This window comes from Panthera pardus, unplaced genomic scaffold (genome assembly GCF_024362965.1).
Source record: "Panthera pardus isolate Hobbes unplaced genomic scaffold, ASM2436296v1 HiC_scaffold_3, whole genome shotgun sequence".
NCBI classification, from domain to species: Eukaryota; Metazoa; Chordata; class Mammalia; order Carnivora; family Felidae; genus Panthera; species Panthera pardus.
The window spans coordinates 34,826,478-34,854,163 of NW_026526876.1; the positions used below are offsets into that span (position 1 = coordinate 34,826,478).

The following is a 27,686-nucleotide window of genomic DNA, read 5'->3' on the forward strand; positions in this document are numbered from 1 at the left end:
TGAGAGCGAGTCAGGGATTGGTTCATCTGGTTTGGGCGGGCTCCAGGAAGGTTCAAATGCGACTGGAAGAACTTTTCTAACCGACGAGCGTCTGTGGAGAAGCGGCTAGTTCCGTGGTGGCCTCGTGGGTCCCGCCGGTTTAGTCGCTTGCACGACCCCCTTCACGACCGTCACCATGGAGGTGTCACCACTGCAGGTATAGCTCGTGAAAGGGGCGGTCGTGGAGGTTCAGCGCGGCCCGGCATCTCTCTGGCTTCAGGCAAAGGGTTAGGCTCCGGGGCTGTGGTCCGATCGCTGCCGGCTGGGAGCCGGTATTCCGCGTCGACCGGGTCTCCTGGGCTCGGCGGGATCGTGAAGAGGATAACACCACTTTATGGTGCTAGTATTGAAGTATTATCGGCTACTCTGTCTTCTGGGGTGTTGGGTTCTGTTTTACTGTCTCTAGGGTCAGTATTCCACTGGTATGTATTATAATGGTCCGCGTGTGACTTTAAGCCGCACAGACAGATGCTTTCCTTTCCTTCCCTCCCGTTGAAAATGAGATTGATTGCCCCTGACCCTGGAAGGTGCAGAGCACTGCACGACGTTCCTATTGACGAGCCGGCAGGCCCGAGTTGCTTGGAATATGTCCCTTCTGTATTCAAAACGTTAACTTGGCCAAGGATCGAATCGATGGCCTTCCCAAACTGATGCTGAATAGAATCTGTTATGTGCCTGGGACATAGCGGGCACTCAGCAAATATTTGTGAAATGTATGAGAGAAGTGGGTGTATTTTATTGATGACATCTAAAACATTCAAGGAAACTATTTTCACGTCACGTGCACTTAATGTATGTTTATTCAATCCGACCCCTGGGAGCTTTGCTGCAAATTAACTTAAATTGCTGTGTTTGTACAAAACGATGTCAGCTCTACCAATACCTGGTAAGAGATTGTGATTTGTTACAGTGGGTAAATCATTGCGGTGGGTGTTCTGTTTTTGTTTTTGTTTTTGTTTTTAATAAGCCTCTGATTAAAAAACCCTTTTCTACAATTTTCTAAAATTGCTAGCCTGTAAATGAAAATATGCTAATCAACAAAACAAAGAAAAATGAAGATGCTAAGAAAAGACTGTCTATTGAAAGGATCTATCAAAAGAAAACCCAACTGGAACATATTTTGCTCCGCCCAGACACCTATATTGGCTCCGTGGAATTAGTGACCCAGGTAAAACCACGTAATGAAATGCAGTTACCAAGTAGTTAAGATGTATACTTTTCCAGGTTAATTTGCTATATACTTCAGGTATTTTTAGTGTCACTAGAACCAGCCTGAGTTATCTTATGTATATTGTAGTATTTAATCCAGAAGACTTTACAGTAATCATAATAAGACAGAATAAATGTAGGGTAAAAGTAACTATATTTCTTTGCCTTATTTCTAGCAAATGTGGGTTTACGATGAAGATATTGGCATTAACTACAGGGAAGTCACCTTTGTCCCTGGGTTGTACAAAATCTTTGATGAGATTCTAGGTAAGTAAATTCTTTCACATAAAGATCAATCGGTCAAATCCTTCATAAGAAGTATCATTTCTAGCAAACCATGTAGCTGGCAAAAGTGGGGCAGTTTACTGGAGTCTAGCGATTTGAATTCTTTCCTAGAAGCAGCACTATGAATAAATGTTAAATTAATACCTGGGTAATATTACTCCTGTGCTGTTTTAGATTTTTTTTTCTTTCTACATCTTAATGTTTTTAAAAATACTTTAATTGCTTACAAATGTGTATTTTCTTCCAGTCAATGCTGCAGACAACAAACAAAGGGACCCAAAAATGTCTTGTATTAAAGTCACAATTGACCCGTAAGTCTCTTGCATGGTCTTTTGTTTTGTTATAGCTCATTGTTACTGTTAGTTGCATTTGCTTTGCCTTGTACTAACATTGGCTTTCCCACCCCCCCCCCCTTACTTGCAAAAGTACAGAAAAGCAGAATGTTACAATGAACAATCTGTGATAACTACCACCCAGATCCAACAGTTATCAATACTTTGCTATATTTGCTTCATCTGTATTTTTTCTAAGTCATTTCAAAATAAATTACAGACATTATGACACTTCATCCCTAAGTATTTCAGTAAGCATCTCCAATAAATGCTCTGTCTAAGCATTCTGGAATCTAGAGCTTTTTCTTCTCATGATGCTATTCAAGTTGGAAACCAGCAGGTGGTGATAGAGAATAATTGGATCTAATGTTTCTGGTTATAAATGCTGGGTGTCCCTTTATGGATACACGGGTGCATGTTTCACCTTTTTATTAGCCTGCTCAGTTATGGCATAAACTATATTTTAGGTTCTTTGGAGGAAGTGTGTTAATGATGTATTTGACTGCTCCGAAGGACTTGATATCATAGTCTTTAAGAAAATGAGCTAGTTTTAGTCTTTTGTAGATAATCTTAAGCACTACTCGGAATAAGATCCATAGTGTGTGTCTGGTTATACCTAAAACTGTACTATCTTCTGAGAATTAACATAAAGTAGCTAAGAGAGAAATAATTCCAAATAAAATTTTACCATTTTATTGGCCAGCAGGGAAGTTTACAATTGCTAATGTTTTTCCCTTTCATATTTGTTTTGCAATGTGCTTTGTTGGGTGGGAAAGCTAAGCAAGCTAGGGACAGTACAGATGATCCTCTTCAAAGCAGTATAATAGGGGTGCCTGGGTGAGTCGGTTAAGCGACAGACTCTTGATTTTGGCTCAGGTCATGATCTCACAGTGATAAGATCGAGCTCTGGAGCCCTGGAGACCAGCGTCTCCACACTATGTGTGGAACCTACTTGGGATATTCTCTCCCTCACTCTGCCTGTCTCCCGCTTATGTGTGCGCTCTCTCTCTCTCTCAAAATAAAAAAATAAATAATTTTTAAAAAGCAAGCACTATAATAATATTGTTCCTGAATTTTGTCCTTTCCATTGGGCCTAAATCATTTCCCTTTGTTTATCCTAACATTTTAAAATTTCATATTTTTTTAGCATTATCGCTGTCTGCCCAGGTGTTGGAAAAGGATTCATTCTTTTTTCCTCTTGGCTCCTATTACAGGAGTGTCAGGAACTAAGCATGATGGGAAAGGTAGTTCATGCTGAATTTCAGAAGATATATACATGAAGAAGAGTCAATGAAATTGAGACTTGTCAATTTATAGATTTTAGAAATAATGATATTTAAATATGAAAATACTAAGCACTAGTTTACATCTGTTTTACAATAAAAGTTTCTTCTTTTCTTAGGGAAAACAATCTAATTAGTATATGGAATAATGGGAAAGGTATTCCTGTTGTTGAACACAAAGTTGAGAAGATGTATGTCCCAGCTCTCATCTTTGGACAGCTCCTAACTTCTAGTAACTATGATGATGATGAAAAGAAAGTAACAGGTAGAGTATTGAGGAAAATAAAGAACATATTGGTTGCTGAAAAAACACATCTTTTAAATGACTGTGGCATAAAAGTTAGAAATACTGGAATAAATCTCTATAATTGATTAACACTGACAGTGATAGCAAAGTATTTTACATTTATTTTCTCAGGTGGTCGAAATGGCTATGGGGCCAAATTGTGTAACATATTCAGTACCAAATTTACTGTGGAAACAGCCAGTAGAGAATACAAGAAAATGTTCAAACAGGCAAGTAAAGAAGTATTTTGTGCCTCCATTATAAGTTGTACTTCAGTGGGGTGCCTGGGTGGCTCAGTTGGTTAAGTATCTGACTTAGGCTCAAGTCATGATCTTCCGGTTCATGAGTTTGAGCCTGGCATCGGGCTCCGTGCTAACAGCACAGAGCCTGCTTAGTATCCTCTCTCTCTGCCCCTCCCCTGCTCATTCTATCTCTTTCTCTCTCAAAAATAAATAAATAAACATTTAAAATAAATGAATAATACTTTAGCAATGTATAACAGCATTAATGGTTGGTTTAACTCAACAAAATTTATAAGCTATTAAATCATGGAAAATTATTCATGAACATATATTAGGTTATTTTTTAGGACTTGTAAATTTGTGTTTAGTTCTAGTTCGTTGTGAAAAGACTTGAATTTTTTCTCTTTCCTATTTTTTACTTGACAGACGTGGATGGATAACATGGGAAGGGCTGGTGAGATGGAACTCAAGCCCTTCAATGGGGAAGATTATACATGTATTACCTTCCAGCCTGATTTGTCCAAGTTTAAAATGCAAAGCCTAGACAAAGATATTGTTGCACTAATGGTCAGAAGAGCATATGATATTGCCGGATCCACTAAAGATGTCAAAGTGTTTCTCAATGGAAATAAGCTGCCAGTAAGTATTTTCTGGGGTGTTAAGGACAATGAAAGACTTTATGTGGTCATCATCAGAGGCAACACTGATTTTTTTTCTCATTATATATATATATACATTTTTTTTTTCCTCTAATCGCTTCTTGGATACACTCCTGAAAAGAAAACAGTATGCCACATCTTTTTACTTAGCTCTTTTAAACTCACTAAAGGAAATGTCATTCTCAAACAGTCTCCTAAATAAATCCTTTTGTGCCCTTTAAGACCATTCTCTTATGCCCATTAGTGAACATTATTTCACTGGTTTTGAAAAATCCTCATGGTCTATCATTGAATACTTTTTACAACTTTTTTCTAATACCATAACTTTTAATTCCTGTGCAGGTAAAAGGATTCCGTAGCTATGTAGATATGTATTTGAAGGATAAGGTAGATGAAACTGGCAATCCGTTGAAAATTATCCATGAACAAGTAAACCCCAGGTGGGAAGTATGCTTAACAATGAGTGAAAAAGGCTTTCAGCAAATTAGCTTTGTCAACAGCATTGCTACTTCCAAGGTAATTTTATTTTTGTATTAATCATGATTTATCTTTACACAGAAGTGTTACTCTTTTATATAAAATGAATTTGAATATTTGGCTACCTTGGCATAAAGAGAGCTAAATTAAATTGTTTTCAATATTTGGTCATTATTATAATTTTGAGGATCCTAAGCTTTACAATTTGGTATTTTTCCCCATTAGGGTGGCAGACATGTTGATTATATAGCTGATCAGATTGTGACTAAACTTGTTGAGGTTGTTAAAAAGAAGAACAAGGGTGGTGTTGCAGTAAAAGCACATCAGGTATGGTATTTTAGCCTGTTTTTTTTTTTCTTCTTCTTCTAAAGACAAGGAAGAAGAGAAGGGCTATAAATAAAACCTAAGTTTTTAGTGATGTAATGTCAACTTTTCCTGCAGGTGAAAAATCACATGTGGATTTTTGTGAATGCCTTAATTGAAAACCCAACCTTTGATTCTCAGACAAAAGAGAACATGACTTTACAAGTCAAGAGCTTTGGATCAACCTGCCATTTAAGTGAAAAATTCATCAAAGCTGTGAGTACTTAGACGGATATAAGAAATAGAAGCACCTTGCTTTATTGTCCATTGCCCTTCCCAGCCCTGCAAAAACAAAGATTCCTCCCACAGGTCTTCTGCCTCTGAAAAGGAAATAAAAAATAGCTTTCACCTCACTGGTCTTACTACAGCCTTAGTTACCATCCATATGCTTAAATTTCCCCATTACATACCACCATTTCGTTTAGATCACTTCTGAATTCAGCCCATTTAACTGCTTTCCAAACATTGAATGCCTAACGTTGCCTCTCAGTTGACACATACAAAATTGACTCCGTTTTCGTTATACTCACTGACCTCTATACAAAGAGCTTCCCCAAAAACAAAACTATTTCCTGTTTTAGTAAAAGGTTCCAACTAAACACTAGTAAAAGTTTGCATAAACAAAGGTGGGAGCCTTCTCTTTACCCCCCTGCCTTTTCTCTAATCCAACCAGTAAGGTATCCATCTTTGGGGTACCTCAATAGCTTCTCACTATCATCTCTTTTCTGTATTACTATAATAGATTTTTGATGTTTATAACATTTCAGTCCTTTTTTTGTAGTGCTCTTGAGTAATCAAATAAAAACAGTTCAAATTCTTTAATATGGCCTATAAGACCCTGACATCTCCAACCTCACCTCAGTGCAGCTTTTTCCTATGTTACCTAAGCTTCATCCTACTGGCTTCAAATTACTCAGAAGCATTAGTACTCTTCCTTCCTTACAGCTTTTTCACATGGTAATCCTGCCTGGAATGCTCTTACTTAGCTAACTACTTTAGATCTTCAATGTCATTTCCTTAGGAAAGCCTTTACTTTCTACCCTTCTCCCCAACTAAGTTGGTTCCATTATAACAGTGGACGTACATTATTAGATATACCACACTTTTCACTTATCCATAACACTCATCACTCTTATAATTTCTCATTTTATTTCCATCTTCCTTGTTGTATCTTAAAGTCCATGAGGACAAGGACCATGACCAATTTGTTTTAACCGCTAGATCTCCAACATGGATCTCAGTGCCTAGCACAATGTTAAGTGTGTAGTCAGTATATATTTATGGAATGAATGAGCCCAAAGGAACCAGTTCCCTCAGTTATGATAACCTAAGACAGGAAGACCTGTCATCCAATGTCTGGAAATTATTTTTTTGCCTCTTTTTAAATGTTGAATTATTATTATTTTTATTTTTATTTTTATAGGAGCTCACTTGTATTCTAGAGTTCTGACAGAACTCTTCTTCCCTAACATGAATCTTCTCATTTTCAGGCAATTGGTTGTGGTATTGTAGAAAGCATACTAAACTGGGTGAAGTTTAAGGCCCAAGTCCAGTTAAACAAGAAGTGTTCAGCTGTAAAACATAACAGGATCAAGGGAATTCCCAAACTCGATGATGCCAATGATGCAGGTACACAACTAATAATGTTTCCAAACTTCAAAACTTTTGGCTCAGTTATTTGTTTTACTCATTAACAGCATTTCCTTTGACATGTAATATTCAATGGGATATTTTTACTTGGTTAAAAATCAACCAATTTGGGGCGCCTGACTGGCTCAGTCAGAAGAGCATGCGACTTTTGATCTCAGGGTCATAAGTTTGAGCCCCACACTGGGTGGAGATTTACTTATTAAATAAATAAATTAACTAACTTTATAAAAAGGCATCACTTTAAAAAAAAATCTGCCAATTCCCTGTTATTGAACAATTAGATCACTTCTAATTTTTGGCTATTACAGTAATGTTGAGATGACTTTTAAGAGTATAAAATAAGAATATCTATATAGTGATCTATTACCTAATGTAGAGGAGGAAAAAGTTTTCCTCAGCTCTCTTAAGTCCCTGGCTGGGTCTGAAAATTAAACTGATAAAGACAGGTTAATAGATGAAAAGCATACAAATTTATTTAATATAAATTGTACTGGACACAGGAGCTTTGGGTCTTCATAGGAAAATGAAGACCCAAAGAAATGGTTAAACCTGAGGGGTTTTTTTACGTCAGGTTTGAGGAAGAGTGAAAAGATATGATAAGGGCAAGGAGTATGAACTAAGTATAGTAAATGGGGAGGAAGCTCCGTGAGGCCTGTTCGTTCAGATTCTTTTCAGTGTCACTCTGGGAGATAAGAATGTTCCTTTTGACTCTGGTATATGGAGGGCACCTCTCACATGAGGGTTTCATGATCTGTTTCAATTCAGCTTAAAATATTCAATATGCCACGTGCCCTATTTTGGGGTATTATGTTCTGAACCCCATCACTAACATTTTTTAACATAATATATCAAATGAATGTTCTATAACAGTATAAATATCATGAGAAATGAGTCTAAGAGGGATGCCTGACTGACTCACTCAGTGGAGTGTGTGACTCTTGGTCTCAGGGTTGTGAGTTCAGGCCCCATGTTGGGTGTGGAGATTACTTAAAATCTTTTTTAAAAAGAAAAAGAAATTAGTCTAAGAAACTAGGACTTTTTTTTTTACTATGAACTTTAGTTCTAATATATATCTACTTATTAGTGTTTTATCATAAAACTATTAATAGCACATCCGAGTTAGTATATTTGAGGTTCAACTAAATGTGCCAAGAATTTAATTTGTGTATTTTTATTTTAGGGGGTCGAAACTCCAATGAGTGTACACTTATCCTGACTGAGGGAGACTCAGCTAAAACTTTGGCTGTTTCGGGCCTTGGCGTGGTTGGGAGAGACAAATATGGGGTTTTCCCGCTTAGAGGAAAAATACTCAATGTTCGAGAAGCTTCTCATAAACAGGTAGAACCATCTTTAGAATCTAAATCCAGTTTTATAATACAGGATTTTATGCTCATACTTCATTCCTTCACTGGCATTTTGAAATATATTTCAGATATTTATTATTATTTTAAGAAATTGGGTACATTGTAGCATATCTTAACAGATCTTTCTGACTTTACCTAATGTATAGGCTAATAACTGAAAATACTGAAGCTCAAGAAAACCCAAACAATAGTGTCCTATTTCTTTGTTCTTTTCAAATTTATAAACAAAACATTACCTTTTTTTGGTATATGTCTATTTCAGATCATGGAAAATGCTGAAATTAACAATATCATCAAGATTGTGGGTCTTCAGTACAAGAAAAACTATGAAGATGAAGATTCATTGAAGACTCTTCGTTATGGGAAGATAATGATTATGACAGATCAGGTCAGAATTGCTTTCAAATATTTTACATTGTTAACACTAAATTAAACATGTCTTACGGTTATTGCTTTCCTCCTATGTAAGGAAATTACTTAACTTGGAGCTATAATCATCACATATATATATTACATACTAAATGAGCAGATTTTCTTTTTTTAATCCCCATAGAAAAGTTTTTGAGAAATTACCAGTAGGTCAATCATTTGTTTTTGGTCTCAAAATAATTCTTTTGTGTTTTGGCTTTCCAAATATTTCTAGGACCAAGATGGTTCCCATATCAAAGGCTTGCTGATTAATTTTATCCATCACAACTGGCCCTCTCTTCTGCGGCACCGTTTTCTGGAAGAATTTATCACTCCTATTGTAAAGGTATATTAACTTCTAAATTACCATAATGGATATTTTAAGGCCCTAGTCAACCCTTTATACGCTTATAAGCCCAGTGGTGGACAGTATACAGGGGACCTAGGAGTATACAAAACCATAGCAATATCTTCTTTACCACAGGTGTCTAAAAACAAGCAAGAAATGGCATTCTATAGCCTTCCTGAATTTGAAGAATGGAAGAGTTCTACACCAAATCATAAAAAATGGAAAGTCAAGTACTACAAAGGTTTGTAAGAAAACCCGTATAGAACTTCTTATTTTGTTATATACCATTGTACAAGATTATATGGAGTAACTTAGTATTCTTGGCTGTATAGGTTTGGGCACAAGCACATCAAAAGAGGCTAAGGAATACTTTGCAGATATGAAAAGACATCGTATTCAATTCAAATATTCCGGTCCTGAAGATGATGCTGCCATCAGCCTGGTCAGTTTGAGTTCTGTTTCATACATACATTCTGGTTTTGTAAATCACTACTTTAGCTAGTCAATTGAAACATAAATTTTTATATAATAGAATATTTTATAGAATATGGAATGTTTTTGGTAAGCATATCTTAGAGAAAGGGACCATATGTTTGCTTAGTTTGTATACAAGAGATATTTTAGAACCTATTCGTATCAGTTTTTTCTAATTTGTAGGCCTTTAGCAAGAAACAGATAGATGATCGAAAGGAATGGTTAACTCATTTCATGGAGGACAGAAGGCAACGGAAGTTACTTGGCCTTCCTGAGGTAAAAAATCTTACATATCCTACAAAATGATGACTAGTTATTTCAGTAAAAAATTTAATAATGGATAACTATATAAATGTGATTGTTTAGACTACTACATAAATGTTTGTGGCCTGAAAGAAATTGCAAAAGCAATGCACTTTTTCCTAATTGTGTAGCAATTACGTTGGCTTTATCTTTAAAACCTGTAAAATATGTCTGCATAATTCTGTATCTTTGAGAGACTTAAGAATTATCATAGAAATAATATGCTGACAATAGCCAAATTATGGAAAGAGCCTAAATGTCCATCAACTGATGAATGGATAAAGAAATTGTGGTTTATATACACAATGGAGTACTACGTGGCAATGAGAAAGAATGAAATATGGCCCTTTGTAGCAACGTGGATGGAACTGGAGAGTGTGATGCTAAGTGAAATAAGCCATACAGAGAAAGACAGATACCATATGTTTTCACTCTTATGTGGATCCTGAGAAACTTAACAGAAACCCATGGGGGAGGGGAAGAAAAAAAAAAAAAAGAGGTTAGAGTGGGAGAGAGCCAAAGCATAAGAGACTCTTAAAAACTGAGAACAAACTGAAGGTTGATGGGAGGTGGGAGGGAGGGGGGGGTGGGTGATGGGTATTAAGGAGGGCACCTTTTGGGATGAGCACTGGGTGTTGTATGGAAACCAATTTGACAATAAATTTCATATATTGAAAAAAAATAATATGCTGAAAGATTTTTTTGGTGTTAAATATTGTTAAGACCAGTGATCTTTTTTTTTTTTTTTAATCTTTTTTATTTTAAACTAGATCATGTAATACTCTCTTTGGTCCCTCAGGATTACTTGTATGGGCAAACTACCACATATCTGACATATAATGACTTCATAAACAAGGAACTTATCCTGTTCTCAAATTCTGATAACGAGAGATCTATTCCATCTATGGTGGATGGTGAGTTCCAATTCGTTAGCCTGTTTCTATCATACACAGAGATCAATGTCCAGAAATGGCTAAACTGAGGATACTAATATTTGCACTTCTTTCATTTTGAAGGTTTGAAACCAGGTCAAAGAAAGGTTTTGTTTACCTGTTTCAAACGGAATGACAAGCGAGAGGTGAAGGTTGCTCAGTTAGCTGGGTCAGTGGCAGAGATGTCCTCTTATCATCATGGTGAGGTAAACACAATCCATAATGTTTCCAGAAAGCATTATAACATTAATACCTGTAATATCATTTTCCAAACACTTAATGAGAGTACTTAGTGATATGAACACTGGTTCATCCACAGTAGAGGACAATTTGCTGAAATCTGTCAAATTATGAATGTGTTTACCCTTGGACCTAACAAATCTATTTCTAAAAATGATATCCTGATAGGTTACTCATAAATCTGCAAAGATCAATATTCAGAGATATTTAGTGATGTTTAATATAACTGATTCTAAAATTTAGACATCGAAAATGGCTATCAATTGGCAAATTGTTTTAGATTGTGACACATCTATGCCTGGAGTCAATGACATAACTGAAGTAAATCTGTGTGTACTAATGTTGAGAATATCCAGCCCATTGTGTGTGCAGAGAAAATGCCAAAACAATACCTTAAGCAAAATGTCTACAAGGGTGTCCTCCCAGTTGTTAACTTTGGTTATCCCTGTCAATTGAAAAGGACAACTGTTCAATTTTTTATATGTCTGAATTGTTTGACTTTACACAAACATATTCCTTTTTATAGATTTTGTGATTAAATTCCATTTTTGCATTCACCATATGTATACATATTTTTAATGTTATTAGTTTTTGAGAGAGCAAGCAGGTGAGGGGCAGGGTGGTAGGGGAAAGCCATGGAAAGAGGATCCGAAGCCCTCTCTACACTGACAGCAGCGAGCCTAATGCAGGGCTGGAACTCACAAGCCATGAGATCATGACCTCTCCTGAAGTTGGACACTCAACCCAGGCACCCATGCATTCAATGTTTTATTTATTCTTGAGAGAGAAACAGAGGCAGAGCATGAGTTGGGGAGGGGCAGACAGAAAGGGAGGCACAGAATCCGAAAGCAGCCTCCAGGCTCTGAGCTGTCAGTACAGAGCATGATGTGGGGCTCAAACTAACGAGCCGCAAGACCATGACCTCAGCTGAAGTCAGACGCTTAACCAACTGAGCTACCCACGTGCCACAGTTTCTAGTACTTTAAAATGTAATGATTGTCTTGCTTGTCACTTTTAATCAAAATGTTCACACAACAAACATTTGTTGAATGCTTACCATGCACCAGGTATATATTTAAAAATCAAATATGTTCTTTACTTCAAAGTATAATCACAATTTAACCAGAGGACCAACACGCATTCACGCAACTACAGAATAAAGTGATGCATGCTAGAATAGAAATGAGCAAAGTGTTGTAACACAAAGGTGGAAATATTTCATTCTGCTGAGGGTGAAGAGAAGAGCTATGCCTTCAAGGTTAAGTAGGACTTGATAAAAACTATTAGAAGGCAAGAGCCCTCAACTTGGAGCCAGAAGTCTTAGGTTTAGGTACGTCTGCCATGTATTTATCTGGGAAGAATCAATAAACATCTATGCCTCATAAAACCGTACACAATTATAGTGAGGTTTAGTTATAATGATATTTTTATTATTAAGAGCCTACAGATCAGATTAATGAATCTTTTTCCACCTCCAGATGTCACTAATGATGACCATTATCAATTTGGCTCAGAATTTTGTGGGTAGCAATAATCTGAACCTCTTGCAACCCATTGGTCAGTTTGGTACCAGGCTGCATGGTGGTAAGGATTCTGCTAGTCCTCGATACATCTTCACAATGCTCAGGTGGGTATGCTTTCAATTTCTAGTGAATTGCCATTTCTAATTTTGAAATAATTAGTTGGCCAAAAATATATAAATTCAGTTAATCAGAAAATGTGCTTTAGATGTAAATGCTTAGAGTATTAATTTTTTTTAACTAGCTTATTAAAGTTTAATTATGCTACTCTTTATGATCAGTAGAAAGTCTAAATTCTATTTCAGTTTGACAGCCATGCCTTTGAATTTCTTAGTTGTTTCCTTGCCAAACTAAATGTTTTTACTTCCGTCTCTTATGTTTTCTTCTCTTTCATCCTATTGAGCAGTGGTTCTCAACCAGGATAGATTTTTGCACTGCCACCCCATCTCCCAGAAGACATAGTAGTGTCTGGAGACATTTTTGATTGTCATGACTAGGGCAGCTGTGCTACATCTAGAAGGCAGTGGCCAGAGATACACCCTATGATGCATAGGACAGTCCCCCACAGCAAAAAATAATCTGACCCATAATGTCAATGCTCAGGTTGAAAAACTGTGCTGTGGACTTGGAGTCAGAGTAAAGAGTTTAATTCCTCTGAAATACCACAGCTGAAATCTTACTTCCTTTCTAAGTCTATGGAAAGTACACTATGAATGGTCGATTTTCAGCTGTCACCTTATTTAACCTTCCAGCAGCATTGGATACTTAATCACTTCACCCTCCTTGAAACTCTTCTTTATTTGGACTCTAAAACACTAGACTGTTGGCTTTCCTCATTCGTCTTCTTGGCTGGTCTTTCTCATCTTCCCAGCCTCTAACTTCTGGCCTGCCCCCAAAGCTCCTTCATTAGCTCTCTTTCCACTAGCTACACTCAACTTCCTATCCATGGATGATAGCCCATCCATCTAGACTCACAGTCCCAACCTGAATCTCGTAGAGCTGCCTACCCTCTCAAAATTTACTTCTTGGATATCTTATAAGCATCTCAAACCGAAGTCCAAAACAAAATTCTTAGCCTTCCTGTCTCAGTAAATGGGATGCTATCGTTCTAATTCTCAGACTAAAAACCTTGTAGTCACCTTTTTTCACATTGGTATCCAATTCATCAGCAAATCCTATGGGTTTTGCATTAGAAAAATACTAAGGCATTCTGTTTACCTAAAGTATTTTAATATAGTCTACCATCCTTCTTTCGTTCTTTATCCTTCATGCTTCATCCTTATAGTAGCCAGTTGATTTTTTTTAAATAGGCCACTCTGGTTCAGAACCTTCCAACTGCTTCGTTTAGAGCAAAATCTAAAGGACCTACATGATCTATGTGCCCACTCCCCATATGGTTTGATTCCATCTCATACTATTGCTGTTCCGAACACACCTGGCCTCTGCCTATACACAAATGTGCCAAGCACACCTTTCAGGGCCTTTAACTTACTGGTCCCTCTGCTTACACTACTCCTTCTCCAGATAACCGCATGATGGCTCATTCTCTCAATTTCTTCTCTGCTCTAATATTATCCTTTCAGAACGTGTGACCGTTCCTTAGCACACTCAATCACTTTTACCTACTTTTTCTTTGTTCTTAGCATTTACCCCACCACCTGACAAAATGTATGTGCATTGTCTATCTCCCTGTAGTAGACTGTGAGCTCCTTAGAGACTTTATGTCTGCAGTGCCTAGCACATACAAAGCGCTCAATAAATACTGTTAAACAATTACTGGTCAGCAATTAAAGCCAAGGTAATATGGAAGGTTTTATGCATAGATATGAGACAATACTTGTCCTTCACAAGTTAAGTATCAAAGCCAGTATTTTTATAAAATAACATTCTTTGATTGTTTTCTTTAGCCCTTTGGCTCGGTTGTTATTTCCACCAAAAGATGATCATACATTAAAGTTTTTATATGATGACAATCAACGTGTTGAACCTGAATGGTACATTCCTATTATACCCATGGTGCTGATAAATGGTGCTGAAGGAATCGGTACTGGGTGGTCCTGCAAAATCCCGAACTTTGATATTCGTGAAGTTGTAAATAATATCAGGCGTCTGATGGATGGAGAAGAACCTTTGCCAATGGTAAGTATTCTGTGTGTATCAGGATCCTTCGTTTTCATCTGGTTTCAATTCATCAGGCTATATGATTAAAGAGGACACATAAAATTTATTTCATACTTTAATATTCATTAGATTTATTGTTTAATGCTGTGGGGATTTCTGTTTTTAGTGTCACATTTAGAAAACCTGTTCTTCTTTAAAATACCAATTTAGCTTCCAAGTTACAAGAACTTCAGGGGTACGATTGAAGAGCTGGCTCCAAATCAATATGTGATTAGTGGTGAAGTGGCTATTCTTAATTCCACAACCATTGAAATCTCAGAACTTCCCATCAGAACATGGACCCAAGTACGTAACTGTGGGGTTTTTTTCTTTGATTTTTATGATCGAGGAAACACTTTGTACTACAGCTTGTTAAATACTCATAAGCCTGTGTTTTAGACACTTAACAAAAAGATTATTCTATCTTTCTTTAGACATATAAAGAACAGGTTCTAGAACCCATGTTGAATGGCACTGAGAAGACACCACCTCTCATAACCGATTATAGGGAATACCATACAGACACCACTGTGAAGTTTGTTGTGAAGATGACTGAAGAGAAATTGGCAGAGGCAGAGAGAGTGGGACTACACAAAGTCTTCAAACTCCAGACTAGTCTCACATGCAACTCTATGGTATGTCTTATTTTATGAGAGATCCATATGTTTCGATTTGTATTAAAGATCCACCAGTTTTAAAAGGATATCCTAGAATACTTTTATATTTCCGAAGAATAAATTCATTTCTCTAAAACCATTAAAGTTTAGCCAATTTATCTGTTCTTGTCTCTAATCTTGTTTTTCTTTTCTAGGTGCTTTTTGACCATGTAGGATGTTTAAAGAAATATGACACAGTGTTGGATATTCTAAGAGACTTCTTTGAACTCAGGCTTAAGTATTATGGATTAAGAAAAGAATGGCTACTAGGAATGCTTGGTGCTGAATCTGCTAAACTGAACAATCAGGCTCGCTTTATCTTAGAGAAAATAGATGGCAAAATAATCATTGGTATGTTTTTGGAATAATAACTGTCTATACAATTATGCCAAACTTTAAACATTTTTAGAGAGAATAATAGTGGGGAGGGAGGGCAAAATCCATTTAGTTCAACTGGTTACTTATACAAGCATTTATTTTAAATACCTAGGCATTTATAGTTTGAAAAAGATAGCTCTTCTTAGACTATCTTGAGAAATCAATATTTAGTTGACATTTAGAATAGAGAGCTAGAAAAAGTACCTGTGTAAAGAGAAGAGAAGTTAGGTCTGTCTGATAGGGAAAAAAAGAGACTAGAAGGAAGCTTATAAATGGCTTATATTACAAGTAAATTGTGTACTGAAGACTGAGTTATGTCTCAGAAAAAATTTTTTTTTAAAAGACCTTCTAGAAGCACCTAAGTCAGGGTTTAAGTAACCAGGAAGTAAACAGTTTTGATAAAAGCTGGAGTATAAGGAAGGTTAAAAGAAATAGCTCAACCCTGTCCAGGGCTAAGTAGGAAAGCTAGGTAACTAACTTATGGGTTATAGGAGCAAGTCCCAAAACATGGCAACATGAGTTCCTTGTGATCACAGAATAATTTTCTGGTGGTACACAAAAATGTTTAACTTCATAGTTAAATGTTCAATTTCATGAATATTTTTAAAACTAATAACATTAACTGTCAGCTCCCTAATTTCATAAGACTGTTGCTTAAGGCGAGGCTAAAATGAGTAATATTGGACATGACTCAAAGAAAACTAAAAGTAAAGGTTGTATTTAGATGAAATAATGTGATTATCCAGTCTTCTTGAGTATAAAAATGTAGAGGGCCTAAACATGTAATCTGTATCAAATTAATTAATAAAATATGGCACTCAGAAATTCATTCTGAAATATCAGTAGCTAGTAATTCAATATCCCTCAAAGAGTAATAAATTGGCTGCAATAGTCCTTGGAAGAGAAAAAGGAAATGGATGCAGCATGGAGAAACCAATGGTTGGGTTGGTGGCACTAAAAACTTGCCCAACGAAATGTTGAAACGTTAATAAGGGAGTATAATTGACCTAGAGACTTATCAGAAATAAAGGTATGATTGTCTTCTATTCTTTTAAGAGTTATGATTAGGTTAACAGTCTCATACATGATTTGACTGCCTGCCTTGTGGTAATTTACATCCACAGTGGTTTGGGGAGAAGACTTCTCTCTATACCAGGATATACAAATTTATGTAAGACAAAGACCATTTAATTTTTAGTTTTAATCTTTTGAATTAATATGGTACAACTCATGCTCAAACCCATTATCTATGTTTACTTTTATTTTAATAGAAAATAAGCCAAAGAAGGAATTAATTAAAGTTCTGATTCAGAGGGGTTATGATTCTGATCCTGTGAAGGCTTGGAAAGAAGCCCAGCAAAAGGTAATCTCTTGGTTAGCATTTTTCTATGTTATCAAAGACTGTGTATAATCTGTCTCTGTTTCACATGTCCTGTTAAAGCTACATTTTAATTCCTCCTTTAGGTACCAGATGAAGAAGAAAATGAAGAGAGTGACAATGAAAATGAAGCCGAAAAGGGTGACTCTGTAAAAGATTCTGGACCAACCTTCAACTACCTTCTTGATATGCCTCTTTGGTATCTCACCAAGGAAAAGAAGGATGAACTGTGCAAGCTGAGAAATGAAAAAGTGAGTTATTGGTAGAGGGTACATGTCGCTTAGTTGTTTTAGTAGTGAAAGTAAAAACTGCTTCATGAAAATTATGTACTATTTATTTATGCCCATAAATTAACTCTTAATTTTCTGACTATCTTATGAAGGAACAAGAGCTAGAAACATTAAAGAGAAAGAGTCCATCAGATTTGTGGAAAGAAGACCTAGCTGCTTTTATTGAAGAGCTGGAGGTGTGTCGTTTATAATGTCTGCGTTAGAGTTTTTGTTTTATTTTTTTAATTATTTTTAAGGTTATTTATTTGTTTTTGAGAAAGCGAGAGCGAGCATGGGAGAGGGGCAGAGAGAGGCAGGGAGAGAGAGAATCCCAAGCAGGCTTTGCACTGTCAGCACAGAGCCCGATGTGGGGCTCAAACTCACAAACTGCGAGATCTTGACCAGACCGAATCAAGAGTCAGACGCTTAACAGATTGAGCCACCCAGGTGCCCCAAGAGTTATTATTAATGAAATAGTACATTCCAGCAGTATACCTCTTTGTCAAGAAATTTCACAATTGGCAAATAGAAAGGATATAAGAGGCATAAGGAAACATTCCAAGATAACACATAAAAGAACGGATTGTTAGGATAAAGTAAATGATACTGGGAAGCATACTACCTAGAAGGTTTTGGACAAAGAGAGCAAAGGGCAAGAGCTGATTTCTGACTTATTGAAACTGAGAAGATAAAGAATTTAAATGTGTAAGAAGACCAACCCAGTCCCCCAAGTCAACCTAAAAGGACAAAGATACTTACCTTCAGGATTAGCTAATCAGTTTCAGAAGATACTTTGTTACCTAAATCTCACTAATTTGCTTTGTTTTCCAATATTACTTTAAGATAAGAAAAGCATTTCATAAACTAAGTTATAATGCTTACCATGCAGTTTTATATTATTACACTTAGGTATGGATGTACAAGTAGAGTTCCACCCTTTCTCACTTCTTATTTAAGTTTACAAATATGTATATATGTACCTATGTATTTTATCCCTAACCCAGTTTCCCCTTTTTATCGTCAGCAGTTTAAATGGTGGAATCAAGAGTAGAACCCAATCTTCTGTCTCCACACTTGTCAAAGTGGGCCTTAGTTATATATTCACTATTATTGGTGATATACTTAGTTGTATAGTTTATCACAAATTTACCTTAAGATGTGGGGTGCCTGGCTGGCTCAGTCAGAAGAACATGTGACTCTTGATCTTGAAGTCCTGAGTTCAAGCCCCACACTGGATTTAGAGATTGCATACGTACATAAAATTTTTAAAAATTTTTATATTAAGATGTACAGATTGAAATCAGTTTGACTATTGCCTTTTATTCTATTCCTATAACTAGCCTAGATTTTGTATTGTCTTTGTTGGCTTATAAACTTGCTTTCTTTTACCCCTTTGTAGGCTGTTGAAACAAAGGAAAAACAAGAAGAGCAAATAGGACTCCCTGGGAAAGGGGGGAAAGCAAAGGGGAAAAAAATACAGATGGCTGAAGTTTTGCCTTCTCCATGTGGGAAAAGAGTCATCCCCCGAGTGACCATAGAGATGAAAGCAGAGGCAGAAAAGAAAATTAAAAAGAAAATTAAGGTAATACTCTTGAAAAGTTATACACTAAAATACTTGAAACCTATTTCAACTTAAAATTGAATAAATGATATTATAAAATTTCTAAGCCCATAGTTTGTAAGTTATCCTATATTTAATCAAAACTTGTCTTTCCTGTGAACCTAATTTTTTTTTTTTTTTTTTTTTTTTTGGTGTTTAAGTATCTTGAAAAAGTCATGCCCATACCTTTATTCATAGCTCTTAACCAAAACTTAAAGAAAAAAATCACTCTTTGACCAGATATATATTTGTATATTTGACCTTACATTATTCCAAATAATAAGTTGACAGAACTTGACCATCTTTGTCTTGCTCTCTCTTATTAGAGTGAAAACACTGAAGGGAGCCCTCAAGAGGATGGTATGGAACTAGAAGGTCTGAAACAAAGGTTGGAGAAGAAACAGAAAAGAGAGCCAGGTATTAAAACATTTTAAGTAAAATTATAGAGTTGAGATTAAATTTTGTCTGTTACCTAGTATATTCTGCATACATGTTCAGTACTAACATGATGGAGGACTATGTCTGAAGTTTACTTGAACCTCCCTAACACTGTCCTTGGATTTGATTTATTTTAGAAGAGATCATTTTGAAATAATTCGTTAATTTGGCAACTTGAATTCCTTAGTTGGGAATCTAAAGAAAACACACTCAGTTTATTAGATTTCACTTTCTAGCCAGTTAAAAGGCCTTGATGTATATTATATAAAGCTTCTTGAGAACAGTGAGCACATCTTAGTCATGTTTGTATTACCCCTATAGTTGAATACCATATAACCATGTCTGGGTTATAAGTAGCACCCAGTAAATTAAATTTAAGAATTTTACTACACAGGGACGCCTGGGTGGCTCAGTTGGTTAAGTGTCCGGCTTAGGCTCAGGTCATGTCACAGTTTGTGGGTTCGAGCCCCTCATTGGGCTCTGTGCTGACAGCGCAGACCCTGGAGCCTGCTTCAGATTCTGTGTCTTCCACCCGCCCCCCCCCACCCCTCTCTCTGCCCCTTCCCAGCTTGTGCGCGCTCGCTTGCTCTCTCTCTCTCTCTCTCTCTCAAAAATAAATATTTTTTAAAAAAGAATTTTACTAGCCATTTGATTATGCCCTCACTGAGTATCTACTTTTTTTAAGTTCTTCATTAAGATATTCACATACCAGGGGCGCCTGGTGGCTCAGTCGGTTAAGTGACCGACTTCAGCTCAGGTCATGATCTCACAGTTTGTGGGTTCGAGCCCCACGTCGGGCTCTGTGCTGACAGCTTGGAGCCTGGAGCCTGCTTCAGATTCTGTGTCGCCCTCTCTCTCTGTTCCTCCCCCGCTCACACTCTCTCTCTCTCTCAAAAATAAAAAAAGATTTAAAAAAATTAAGAAAAAAAATTCACATATCAAATTCATCCATTTAAAGTATACCTTCAATCATTTCAGTATACTCAACAGTTTTAAAACACTTTTTTGTCCCAAAAAGAAACACTTTACCCATTAATGGTCACTCTCTCTGTTTCCTCCCAATTTCCCCTCCCCCTATGCAATCATTAATCTACTTTGTGTCTCTAGATTTACTTACTCTGGACATTTCATATGAATGGAATCATATATACGTGGTCTATTGTGCCTGGCTTTTTTCACTTAGCATACTTACAAGGGTGGTCCATGTAGTAACATGTATCAATACTTCATTCTTTTTTATTGCCAAATAGTATTTCACAGTATGGATATACATTTTATTTGTTCATTGGTTGATAGGTATCTGGCTTGTTTCCACTTTTTGGGTATTGTGAACACTGCTATGAACATTCACATATAAGTATTTATGTGGACTTCATGGGTTTGTTTGTTTTTAAGTAGGCTCCACGCTGGGTGTGGAGCCCAACCCAGGGGCTTGTACTCACGACTCTGACATCAAGAACTGAGCTGAGATCAGGAGTCAGGTGCTTAACTGACTGAGCCACCCAGGTGCCCCCATGGACTTAATGCTTTGATTTCTTTTGGATAGATACGTAGGAGTGGAATTGTGTGGGGTGATAGGATTTTTTATGTTCAACATTTTGAAGAACCCTCTGCACTGTTTTTCAGAGCAGCTGCACCATTTTACATTCCTTCCAGCAATGTAGAAGGGTTCCAGTTTCTCCACATCTTCACCAACACTGTTAATTCATTGTCACTCTTTTTCATTCTAGCCATGCTAGTGGATATGAAGTGGTTATCTCACTGTGGTTTTGGTTTGCATTTCCCTATTAGCTAATGATTGAGTTGAGTATCTTTTCATGTTGCTTGTTGGCCTTTTATATTTCTTTGGAAAAATACCTATTCAGACCCTTGGCCCATTTTTTAAAAATCTTTTTTCTTAATGTTTATTGAGAGAGAGAGGGAGACCCAGAATCTGAAATAGGCTCCAGGCTCTGAGCTGTCAGCACAGAGCCCACCTAGAGGCTCAAACTCCCCGCAAGATCATGACCTGAGCCGAAGTTGGATGCCCAACCGACTGAACCACCTAAGCGCCCCTTTATTTTTATTAAAAAAAAATTTTTTTTTAATGTTTATTTATTTTTGAGAGAGACAGAGACAGAGCGCGAGCAGGGGAGGGGCAGAGAGAGAAAGGGAGACACAGAATCTGAAGCAGGCTCCAGGCTTTGAGCTGTCAGCACAGAGCCCAACGCGGGGCTCGAACTCACGAACTGCAAGAACATGACCTGAGCCCCAATTCAGTTGCTTAACTGACTGAACCACCCAGGCACCCACCCCCAAAAAATTTTTTTTAATGTTTATTTATTTTTGAGAGAGAGAGAGTGTAACAGAGTGTGGGGGTGGGGTGGGGGGCAGAGTGAGAGAGAGACACAGAATCTGAAGCAGGCTCAAGGCTCTGTGCTGTCAGCACAGAGCCCTATGTGGGGCTCAAACTCACGAACTGCCATATCATGACCTGAGCTAAAGTCCAACACTTAACTGACTGAGCCACCCAGGCAGCCCGCCCATTTTTTTAATTGAGTTGTCTTTTGTTGTTGTTGAGTTTATTGTAAGATTTCTTTATGTATTCTAGATGCCAGTCCTTTATCAGATACATAATTCTCAAATATTTTCTCCTATAGATTATTTTTTTTATTTTCTTGATGATGTCCTTTGAAGCACAAGTTTTGTTTTGTTTTTTTAACTTTTCAACCTCTAAGAACAGTTTATTCTATTGTTTTTAATGTAATTTATTTTTTTAATTTACATACAAGTTAGTTTAATTTACATACACACACACACACACCACATCTTCTTTATCCATTCATCCATCGATGGACATTTGGGCTCTTTCCATACTTTGCCTATTGCTGATAGGAAGCACAAGTTTTTAATTGTGATGAAATCTAAATTATCTTCTTTTTTTCCTTTTGTTGCTTGTGTTTTTGGTATCATATCTAATCTTTTGCCAAGTCCAAGGTCATGAAGATTCACCCCTATGTTTTCTTCTAAGAGTTTTAGTTTTAGCTCTTACTTTTAGGTCTCTGATGAATTGTGAATTAATTTTTGTATGTGGCATTAGGAAGGAGTCCAACTTCATTCTTTTGCATGTGGATATCCAGTTGTCCCAGCACCATATTGAAAAACCTTTTTTCCCTATTAAATTATCTTCACCCTTGTCAAAAATCAGTTAGTCATAAATATTAAGGTTTATTTATGGATTCTCAACTCAATTCCTTTGATTGATCTGTAAATCTAACCTTGACTGTCTACTTGTTTTTACTTTGAGATAGCATGTGCGAGAGGGGGAGAGAGGCAGAGAGAGAGAGAATCTCAAGCAGGCTCCATGCTCAGTGTGGAGCCCGATATGGGGCTCAATCCCACAACCTGAGCATGACCTGAGCCAAAATCAAGATTCAGACACTCAACCAACTAAGCCACCCAGGCGCCCCAAATATCTACTTTTAATAGATAATGTGTGCTCAGTTCTGTGGGGAATGAAAAGATGAATAAAACAGATGAAAACATCTTAGTATCAAACTAAAGAAGTAATAAAAGCATGCCAAATTGTGCAAAATTATATTAACTTTAAACCTAGCTAGCAATCGGTTAGCATATAAAACCAATGAATCAGTTGAATGTTTTGAGCATTCATGTTCCCATTACTCTCAAATAATGTGAGGGCACAAGAAGTGGGAGAGCATGGTGTTTACCTTCAAGAGGTTTATCAAGAAAGTTAAAGCAATATATACTAGCCATTGTAGGAACTGAGAGAAAGGCGAGATCAGTGTGGGTGCATGTACATTGTAGAGGCTTTGTGAGAGAGGTAAAACTTGGGTTACAGTCCTGAAGAGTGGATAAGATTTAGGTATTCTAGATTAGGAAAAGAAAAATGGGCATATAATATGCATGGGACAATGAGAAGACCTCCTCAATGGGGGCCGAGGGGCACGCTCATATTGGGAAATAGTAAAAAAAACAGAACAAAAAAACTAGATGACGGAGAGATAGAAAACCAGATTGTTGGAGGATGCTGGATAAGATTAGATTCAACTAGGAAATCTGACGTAGATAGGTATACTGACAAGAATATGAAGGATGGTATAAGATCAGTGAGGGTGCTGCCCTTCTCTTTGGGCCAGGACTAGTGACTTTAAACCTCCTTACTCGGCCGTTAAACACCTTCAAGGTTTCATCCTAGCCATTCTTTTCTGTTTGAATTGTCTCCCTTGCCTTGACTTCAACAATAACCTTCTGTTGATCTTGCATCTATTCTTGCCCCTTTCCAATCACTACCCTGCAACCTGAGAGAACTTTTTAAAATTCAAATCTGGTTATATTGGTTCCCTGTTTAAAACAAAATCCTTGGGGTTCCTGAATGGCTTAATCCGTAGAGCATGCAACTCTTGATCTTGAGGTCATGGGTTCAAGCCCCACATTGGATGTACAGCTTACTTAAATAAGTAATAAATAAAAATTTAAAAATGTAAAGGCTTAACAAGACCAGCCTCTCTCCCTGCAACTTCTGTTTTCTAGCCATAATGGATTTCTTTCATTTTCCTAAATGTACTGTTTTCCCCACAGGTCCTTTGTACATGCTATTTTCTGCACTGTAATATTTCATTACCCACTTGCCTTCAACTAGTTCATTCTAAACTTGAGGTCTCAGCTCAAGCATTTCTTGGAACAGTCTTCTTATTTAAATACATACACACATGCCTCATACCCTACATAGACACATTATATTTATTTATGGGATTAGATGACCAAGCTATATAAGCTCGATAGGAAGAGGGACTATCCATTTCCATTCACCGTTGTATTCTCAATACTAGCACAGAGCTCAATAAATACTTGAAAGATGGATGGATGGTAGATGGAGAAAAGTGTGGCTAAGAATATATGAAAGTGGTTAATTCCTATCTCCCTTCTAGGTACCAAGACAAAGAAGCAAACTACGTTGCCATTTAAACCAGTCAAAAAAGGAAAGAAGAGAAACCCCTGGTCTGATTCAGAATCAGATATGAGCAGTAATGAAAGTGACTTTGATGTTCCCCCACGAGAGATAGAGCCACGGAGAGCAGCAAGTAAGCACAAGCGAACAACATGCTAGATATGTTGCAAGATCTGGGCCAGTGTATTTCAGGGCACAAATCCCAGAAATTATTATATACTAGAGCGGTAATTACTAAGTTTTTAAAAAACTACAGCATCTTTTAGGATATTAAACTAAAGCTTAAATCTTCATGAATTGTTATAGCAATCTGTGAATTACATATTTCTGTTCCCCTCTTTTATTCTTTGATGTATGTTTTTTATAGCAAAAACCAAATTTACAGTGGATTTGGATTCAGATGATGATTTCTCAGATTTTGATGAAAAAACTCAAGATGAGGATTTTGTCCCATCAGATGTTAGCCCAGTTAAGACCAAAACTTCCCCACCAGTGTAAGTATCTTCTCTAACATGAATCTTATCATCGTGATTATTGTCAATAGTCAATGATACATTCTTTGACACATGTAGAATTGGTTGTCAGGATGTTGATGGTTTCTTCTTTATTCTAGACCTACTAACAAAGAACTGAAGCCACAGAAGAGTGCCACATCAGGTATGTATTTAATTAAAAATAGTGAGATGTCTGCTTCACTGGGGCACTTGGGTCTAGTGGGTTCTAATCTGGACTACGTTATCCGAGTCCTGCCTTGGAAGATAAATGTGGGTTCTTGTTAGCATTGCGTTGATGTTGTTCATTAGGGTTAGTTTTGCACAGAAACAGGTTCTATACTTAATATACTGAAAGTCATCACATGCTTGCTGGGTGCTAGAGGTACAAAAAATATCTGCTGATGAAGAATCCAGAAATTAGAACAAAGTTGTAAGAGTATGTTTTAAATATTCTAGAAAAGTCACAGACTTGGTATTTAAATGGGAACTCAGAGAAGGAAATGGATTTTTGTGTGTTGCTTATATGTGCTATTTTCCTTTCCATTTGAAGTAATGGACCTTGATGCTGGTGGTGCCAAGGACAGCGTACCACCTTCTCTAGATTCTCCGGCCGCTGATTTCTCAGCTGAAACTGAAATCATAAACCCTGTTTCTAAAAAGAAGGTAGCGGTGAAGAAGACAGCAGCAAAAAGTGAGCCTCAGTCTTTCAAAAGGGTTAATGTTAGGATTAAGAAGCTGGCTACCACAAATGAATTCAATTTTTTATTCCCAAAAATTACTATTAATATTGAAATTAAACCTTTCCCAAGTGAAAGCAAATATTTAGATCTTTGTGATCAAAACTGGTGGTCAGAAGGTCTAAAATCAGCATATATCTCAAAATGCCAGGTGTTATCTATCTCATTATCTATGACAGGGATAAGGTTTATAAACAGTTGCAAAGGTTTAATGTAAAACATACCTATAAAAAAATTAGATGCTGAGGCTCCTGGATGGCTCAGTTGGTTAAGTGTTCCACTCTTGATCTCAGCTCAGGTCTTGATCTCAGGGGCATGAGTTCAAGCCCCGCCTAGTAAAATAGGAGCCTACTTAAAAATACTTAAGAATAGTTTTGATTCTCTAATGTACTTTCAGCTCTATTAGATTTTTTCCTATGTTAAATGTAAGCATTCAACAGCTTGCTAAAGAAAGTCCACAGTAGAATAATCCATCTAGCGTGGACATGATGAACGAATGCCTGTGTTGACTTGCAGGTCAGTCTTCCACCTCCACTACAGGTGCCAAAAAAAGGGCTGCACCAAAAGGAACCAAAAAGGAGCCAGGCTTGAATTCTGATGTCTCTCAAAAGCCTGATCCTCCCAAAACCAAAAATCGCCGCAAAAGGAAGCCATCCACTTCTGATGATTCTGACTCTAATTTTGAGAAAATGATTTCTAAGACAGTCACAAGCAAGGTGAGTATTTATCCTAGTTCGTCTGTTTGCTATAGCTGTTTTAAAATGCATAATTAAGATTTGCTCTTAATCTGACACATTTTTTAAGAAAATAAATTTAAATCTCCTAATCCATTTAGCTTTTACTTACTGTATCACAGTTACATTTAAAAATATGCCACTTAGTCAATGAGAGACTAGCCTTAGATCTATTTCTTACTACTTATTAGAAGGTGGGAAACTTCTTGAATTATAGTCTGTTGATATAGTTTTTCCAGTGAAATGTTGCTGTCAGACTAACATTGTGCAAATTACATGGACTTCCTCTTGTAGAAATCCAAGGGGGAGAGTGAGGATTTCCATCTGGACTTAGACTCAGCTGTGGCTCCTCGGGCCAAATCTGGACGGGCAAAGAAACCTATAAAGTACCTCGAAGAATCAGATGAAGATGATCTGTTCTAAAATGTGATTATTTTAAGTAATGGTCTTATTGAGCCCAAGACTGATTTTAGAGTTACCTGAATCCCTTAATTTCCTCCCTTCTGAATTTCATTTGGGGAAGGTAGTTTTAATGCCGAATCATCAAAGTGAAGTGTGTAAAGCCCAAGTATCCCTTCCCTTTTTATAATACTGTCTAAATAGTGACCACCTCATGGGCATTGTTTTCTTCTCTGCTTTGTCTATGTTTTGACTGTCTTTTCTTTTGTCTTTAGAATCTGATTTTAAATTCTTCTGGACTCTAGAGATAGTTGTGTGGTCACTTCAGCATAATACAGTTTACTGACCATTCATTAAGCTAAAATTGTTATAAAAGTGTCTATTCTGCCTCCTTTCAGTTTCCTACTTTCCGTAAATATGAGATAGAGCATGATTAATTCTGTTTTACCTTAAAATTTAGGTAATTTTCCATCAGATAGAACTTTATAGTTCTAATACAAATACTCCCCACTCAGCCTTTTATGTGCTGAATTTCGGCTCAAGCAATTACTCATATTCTTTATATCCTTTTGAATATTAGCAGAGGCTGAAGAAAACACCTTGGCTGTGTCTGCATAACCTCAACACAGTCAATAGGATGAAGAAAATTAGACCATAAGTTATGTGACTGTCTCAGCTCTTGACTTGTCCCCTTGGGCTGTCTCCAAGTCCAAATCTCCCAAAGAACAAATGTCTAGGGAGCACTGGATTGCAGAAAAGTGGAGGACAGCATTCAAAGATCTTCTATGAGTGCCATACTCAGCAGTGAGCAGTTATAACCACTTTGGGAAATCTCTATAATTTTCAACTTACAAACGTTTTAAGGCCTTTCTGCATTTTTACATGTTGTGTGACTTGAGTGGTGTTATCAATGTTTTTGTAAATATTTACTATGTTTTTCTATTTCACTTAATTTCAACAATTTTGTACTTTAATAAAATGTTCTAAACATTGCAACCCGTTGATTGATTGCCCCTTTTGGGGGGGGGGGGGGCTTGCAATATACCCTTTACTTTACTCTAAAATATATCCCTCTTC

General features: G+C 36.8%; 1 protein-coding gene across 1 annotated transcript; it reads left to right on the forward strand.

Moving 5' to 3' along the window:
* The first annotated feature begins 62 nt into the window (after window positions 1-62).
* On the forward strand, window positions 63-27,605 carry TOP2A (DNA topoisomerase II alpha). Its single transcript, XM_019416076.2, has 35 exons — window positions 63-196; window positions 1,052-1,207; window positions 1,425-1,515; window positions 1,781-1,844; window positions 3,268-3,413; window positions 3,567-3,664; window positions 4,103-4,315; window positions 4,678-4,851; window positions 5,038-5,139; window positions 5,254-5,391; window positions 6,666-6,804; window positions 8,006-8,163; window positions 8,452-8,577; window positions 8,833-8,943; window positions 9,082-9,187; window positions 9,279-9,388; window positions 9,604-9,696; window positions 10,523-10,637; window positions 10,740-10,861; window positions 12,374-12,522; window positions 14,323-14,554; window positions 14,747-14,881; window positions 15,010-15,210; window positions 15,387-15,582; window positions 16,881-16,972; window positions 17,074-17,238; window positions 17,370-17,453; window positions 18,656-18,838; window positions 19,183-19,273; window positions 24,226-24,378; window positions 24,613-24,739; window positions 24,859-24,902; window positions 25,290-25,430; window positions 25,993-26,192; window positions 26,505-27,605. Exons 1-35 carry the CDS (start codon window positions 176-178, stop codon window positions 26,631-26,633), a joined length of 4,605 nt encoding a protein of 1,534 aa, XP_019271621.1. The 5' UTR covers window positions 63-175; the 3' UTR covers window positions 26,634-27,605.
* Window positions 27,606-27,686: the final 81 nt, after the last annotated feature.

Excerpts from the sequence above, each read along its gene's own strand:
- TOP2A (XM_019416076.2), top strand. The coding sequence starts at position 176 with ATGGAGGTGTCACCACTGCAG. Across the intron at positions 5,140-5,253 it reads TTGCAGTAAAAGCACATCAG|GTGAAAAATCACATGTGGAT; the intron begins GTATGGTATTTT and ends CTTTTCCTGCAG. Across the intron at positions 8,164-8,451 it reads GAGAAGCTTCTCATAAACAG|ATCATGGAAAATGCTGAAAT; the intron begins GTAGAACCATCT and ends TGTCTATTTCAG.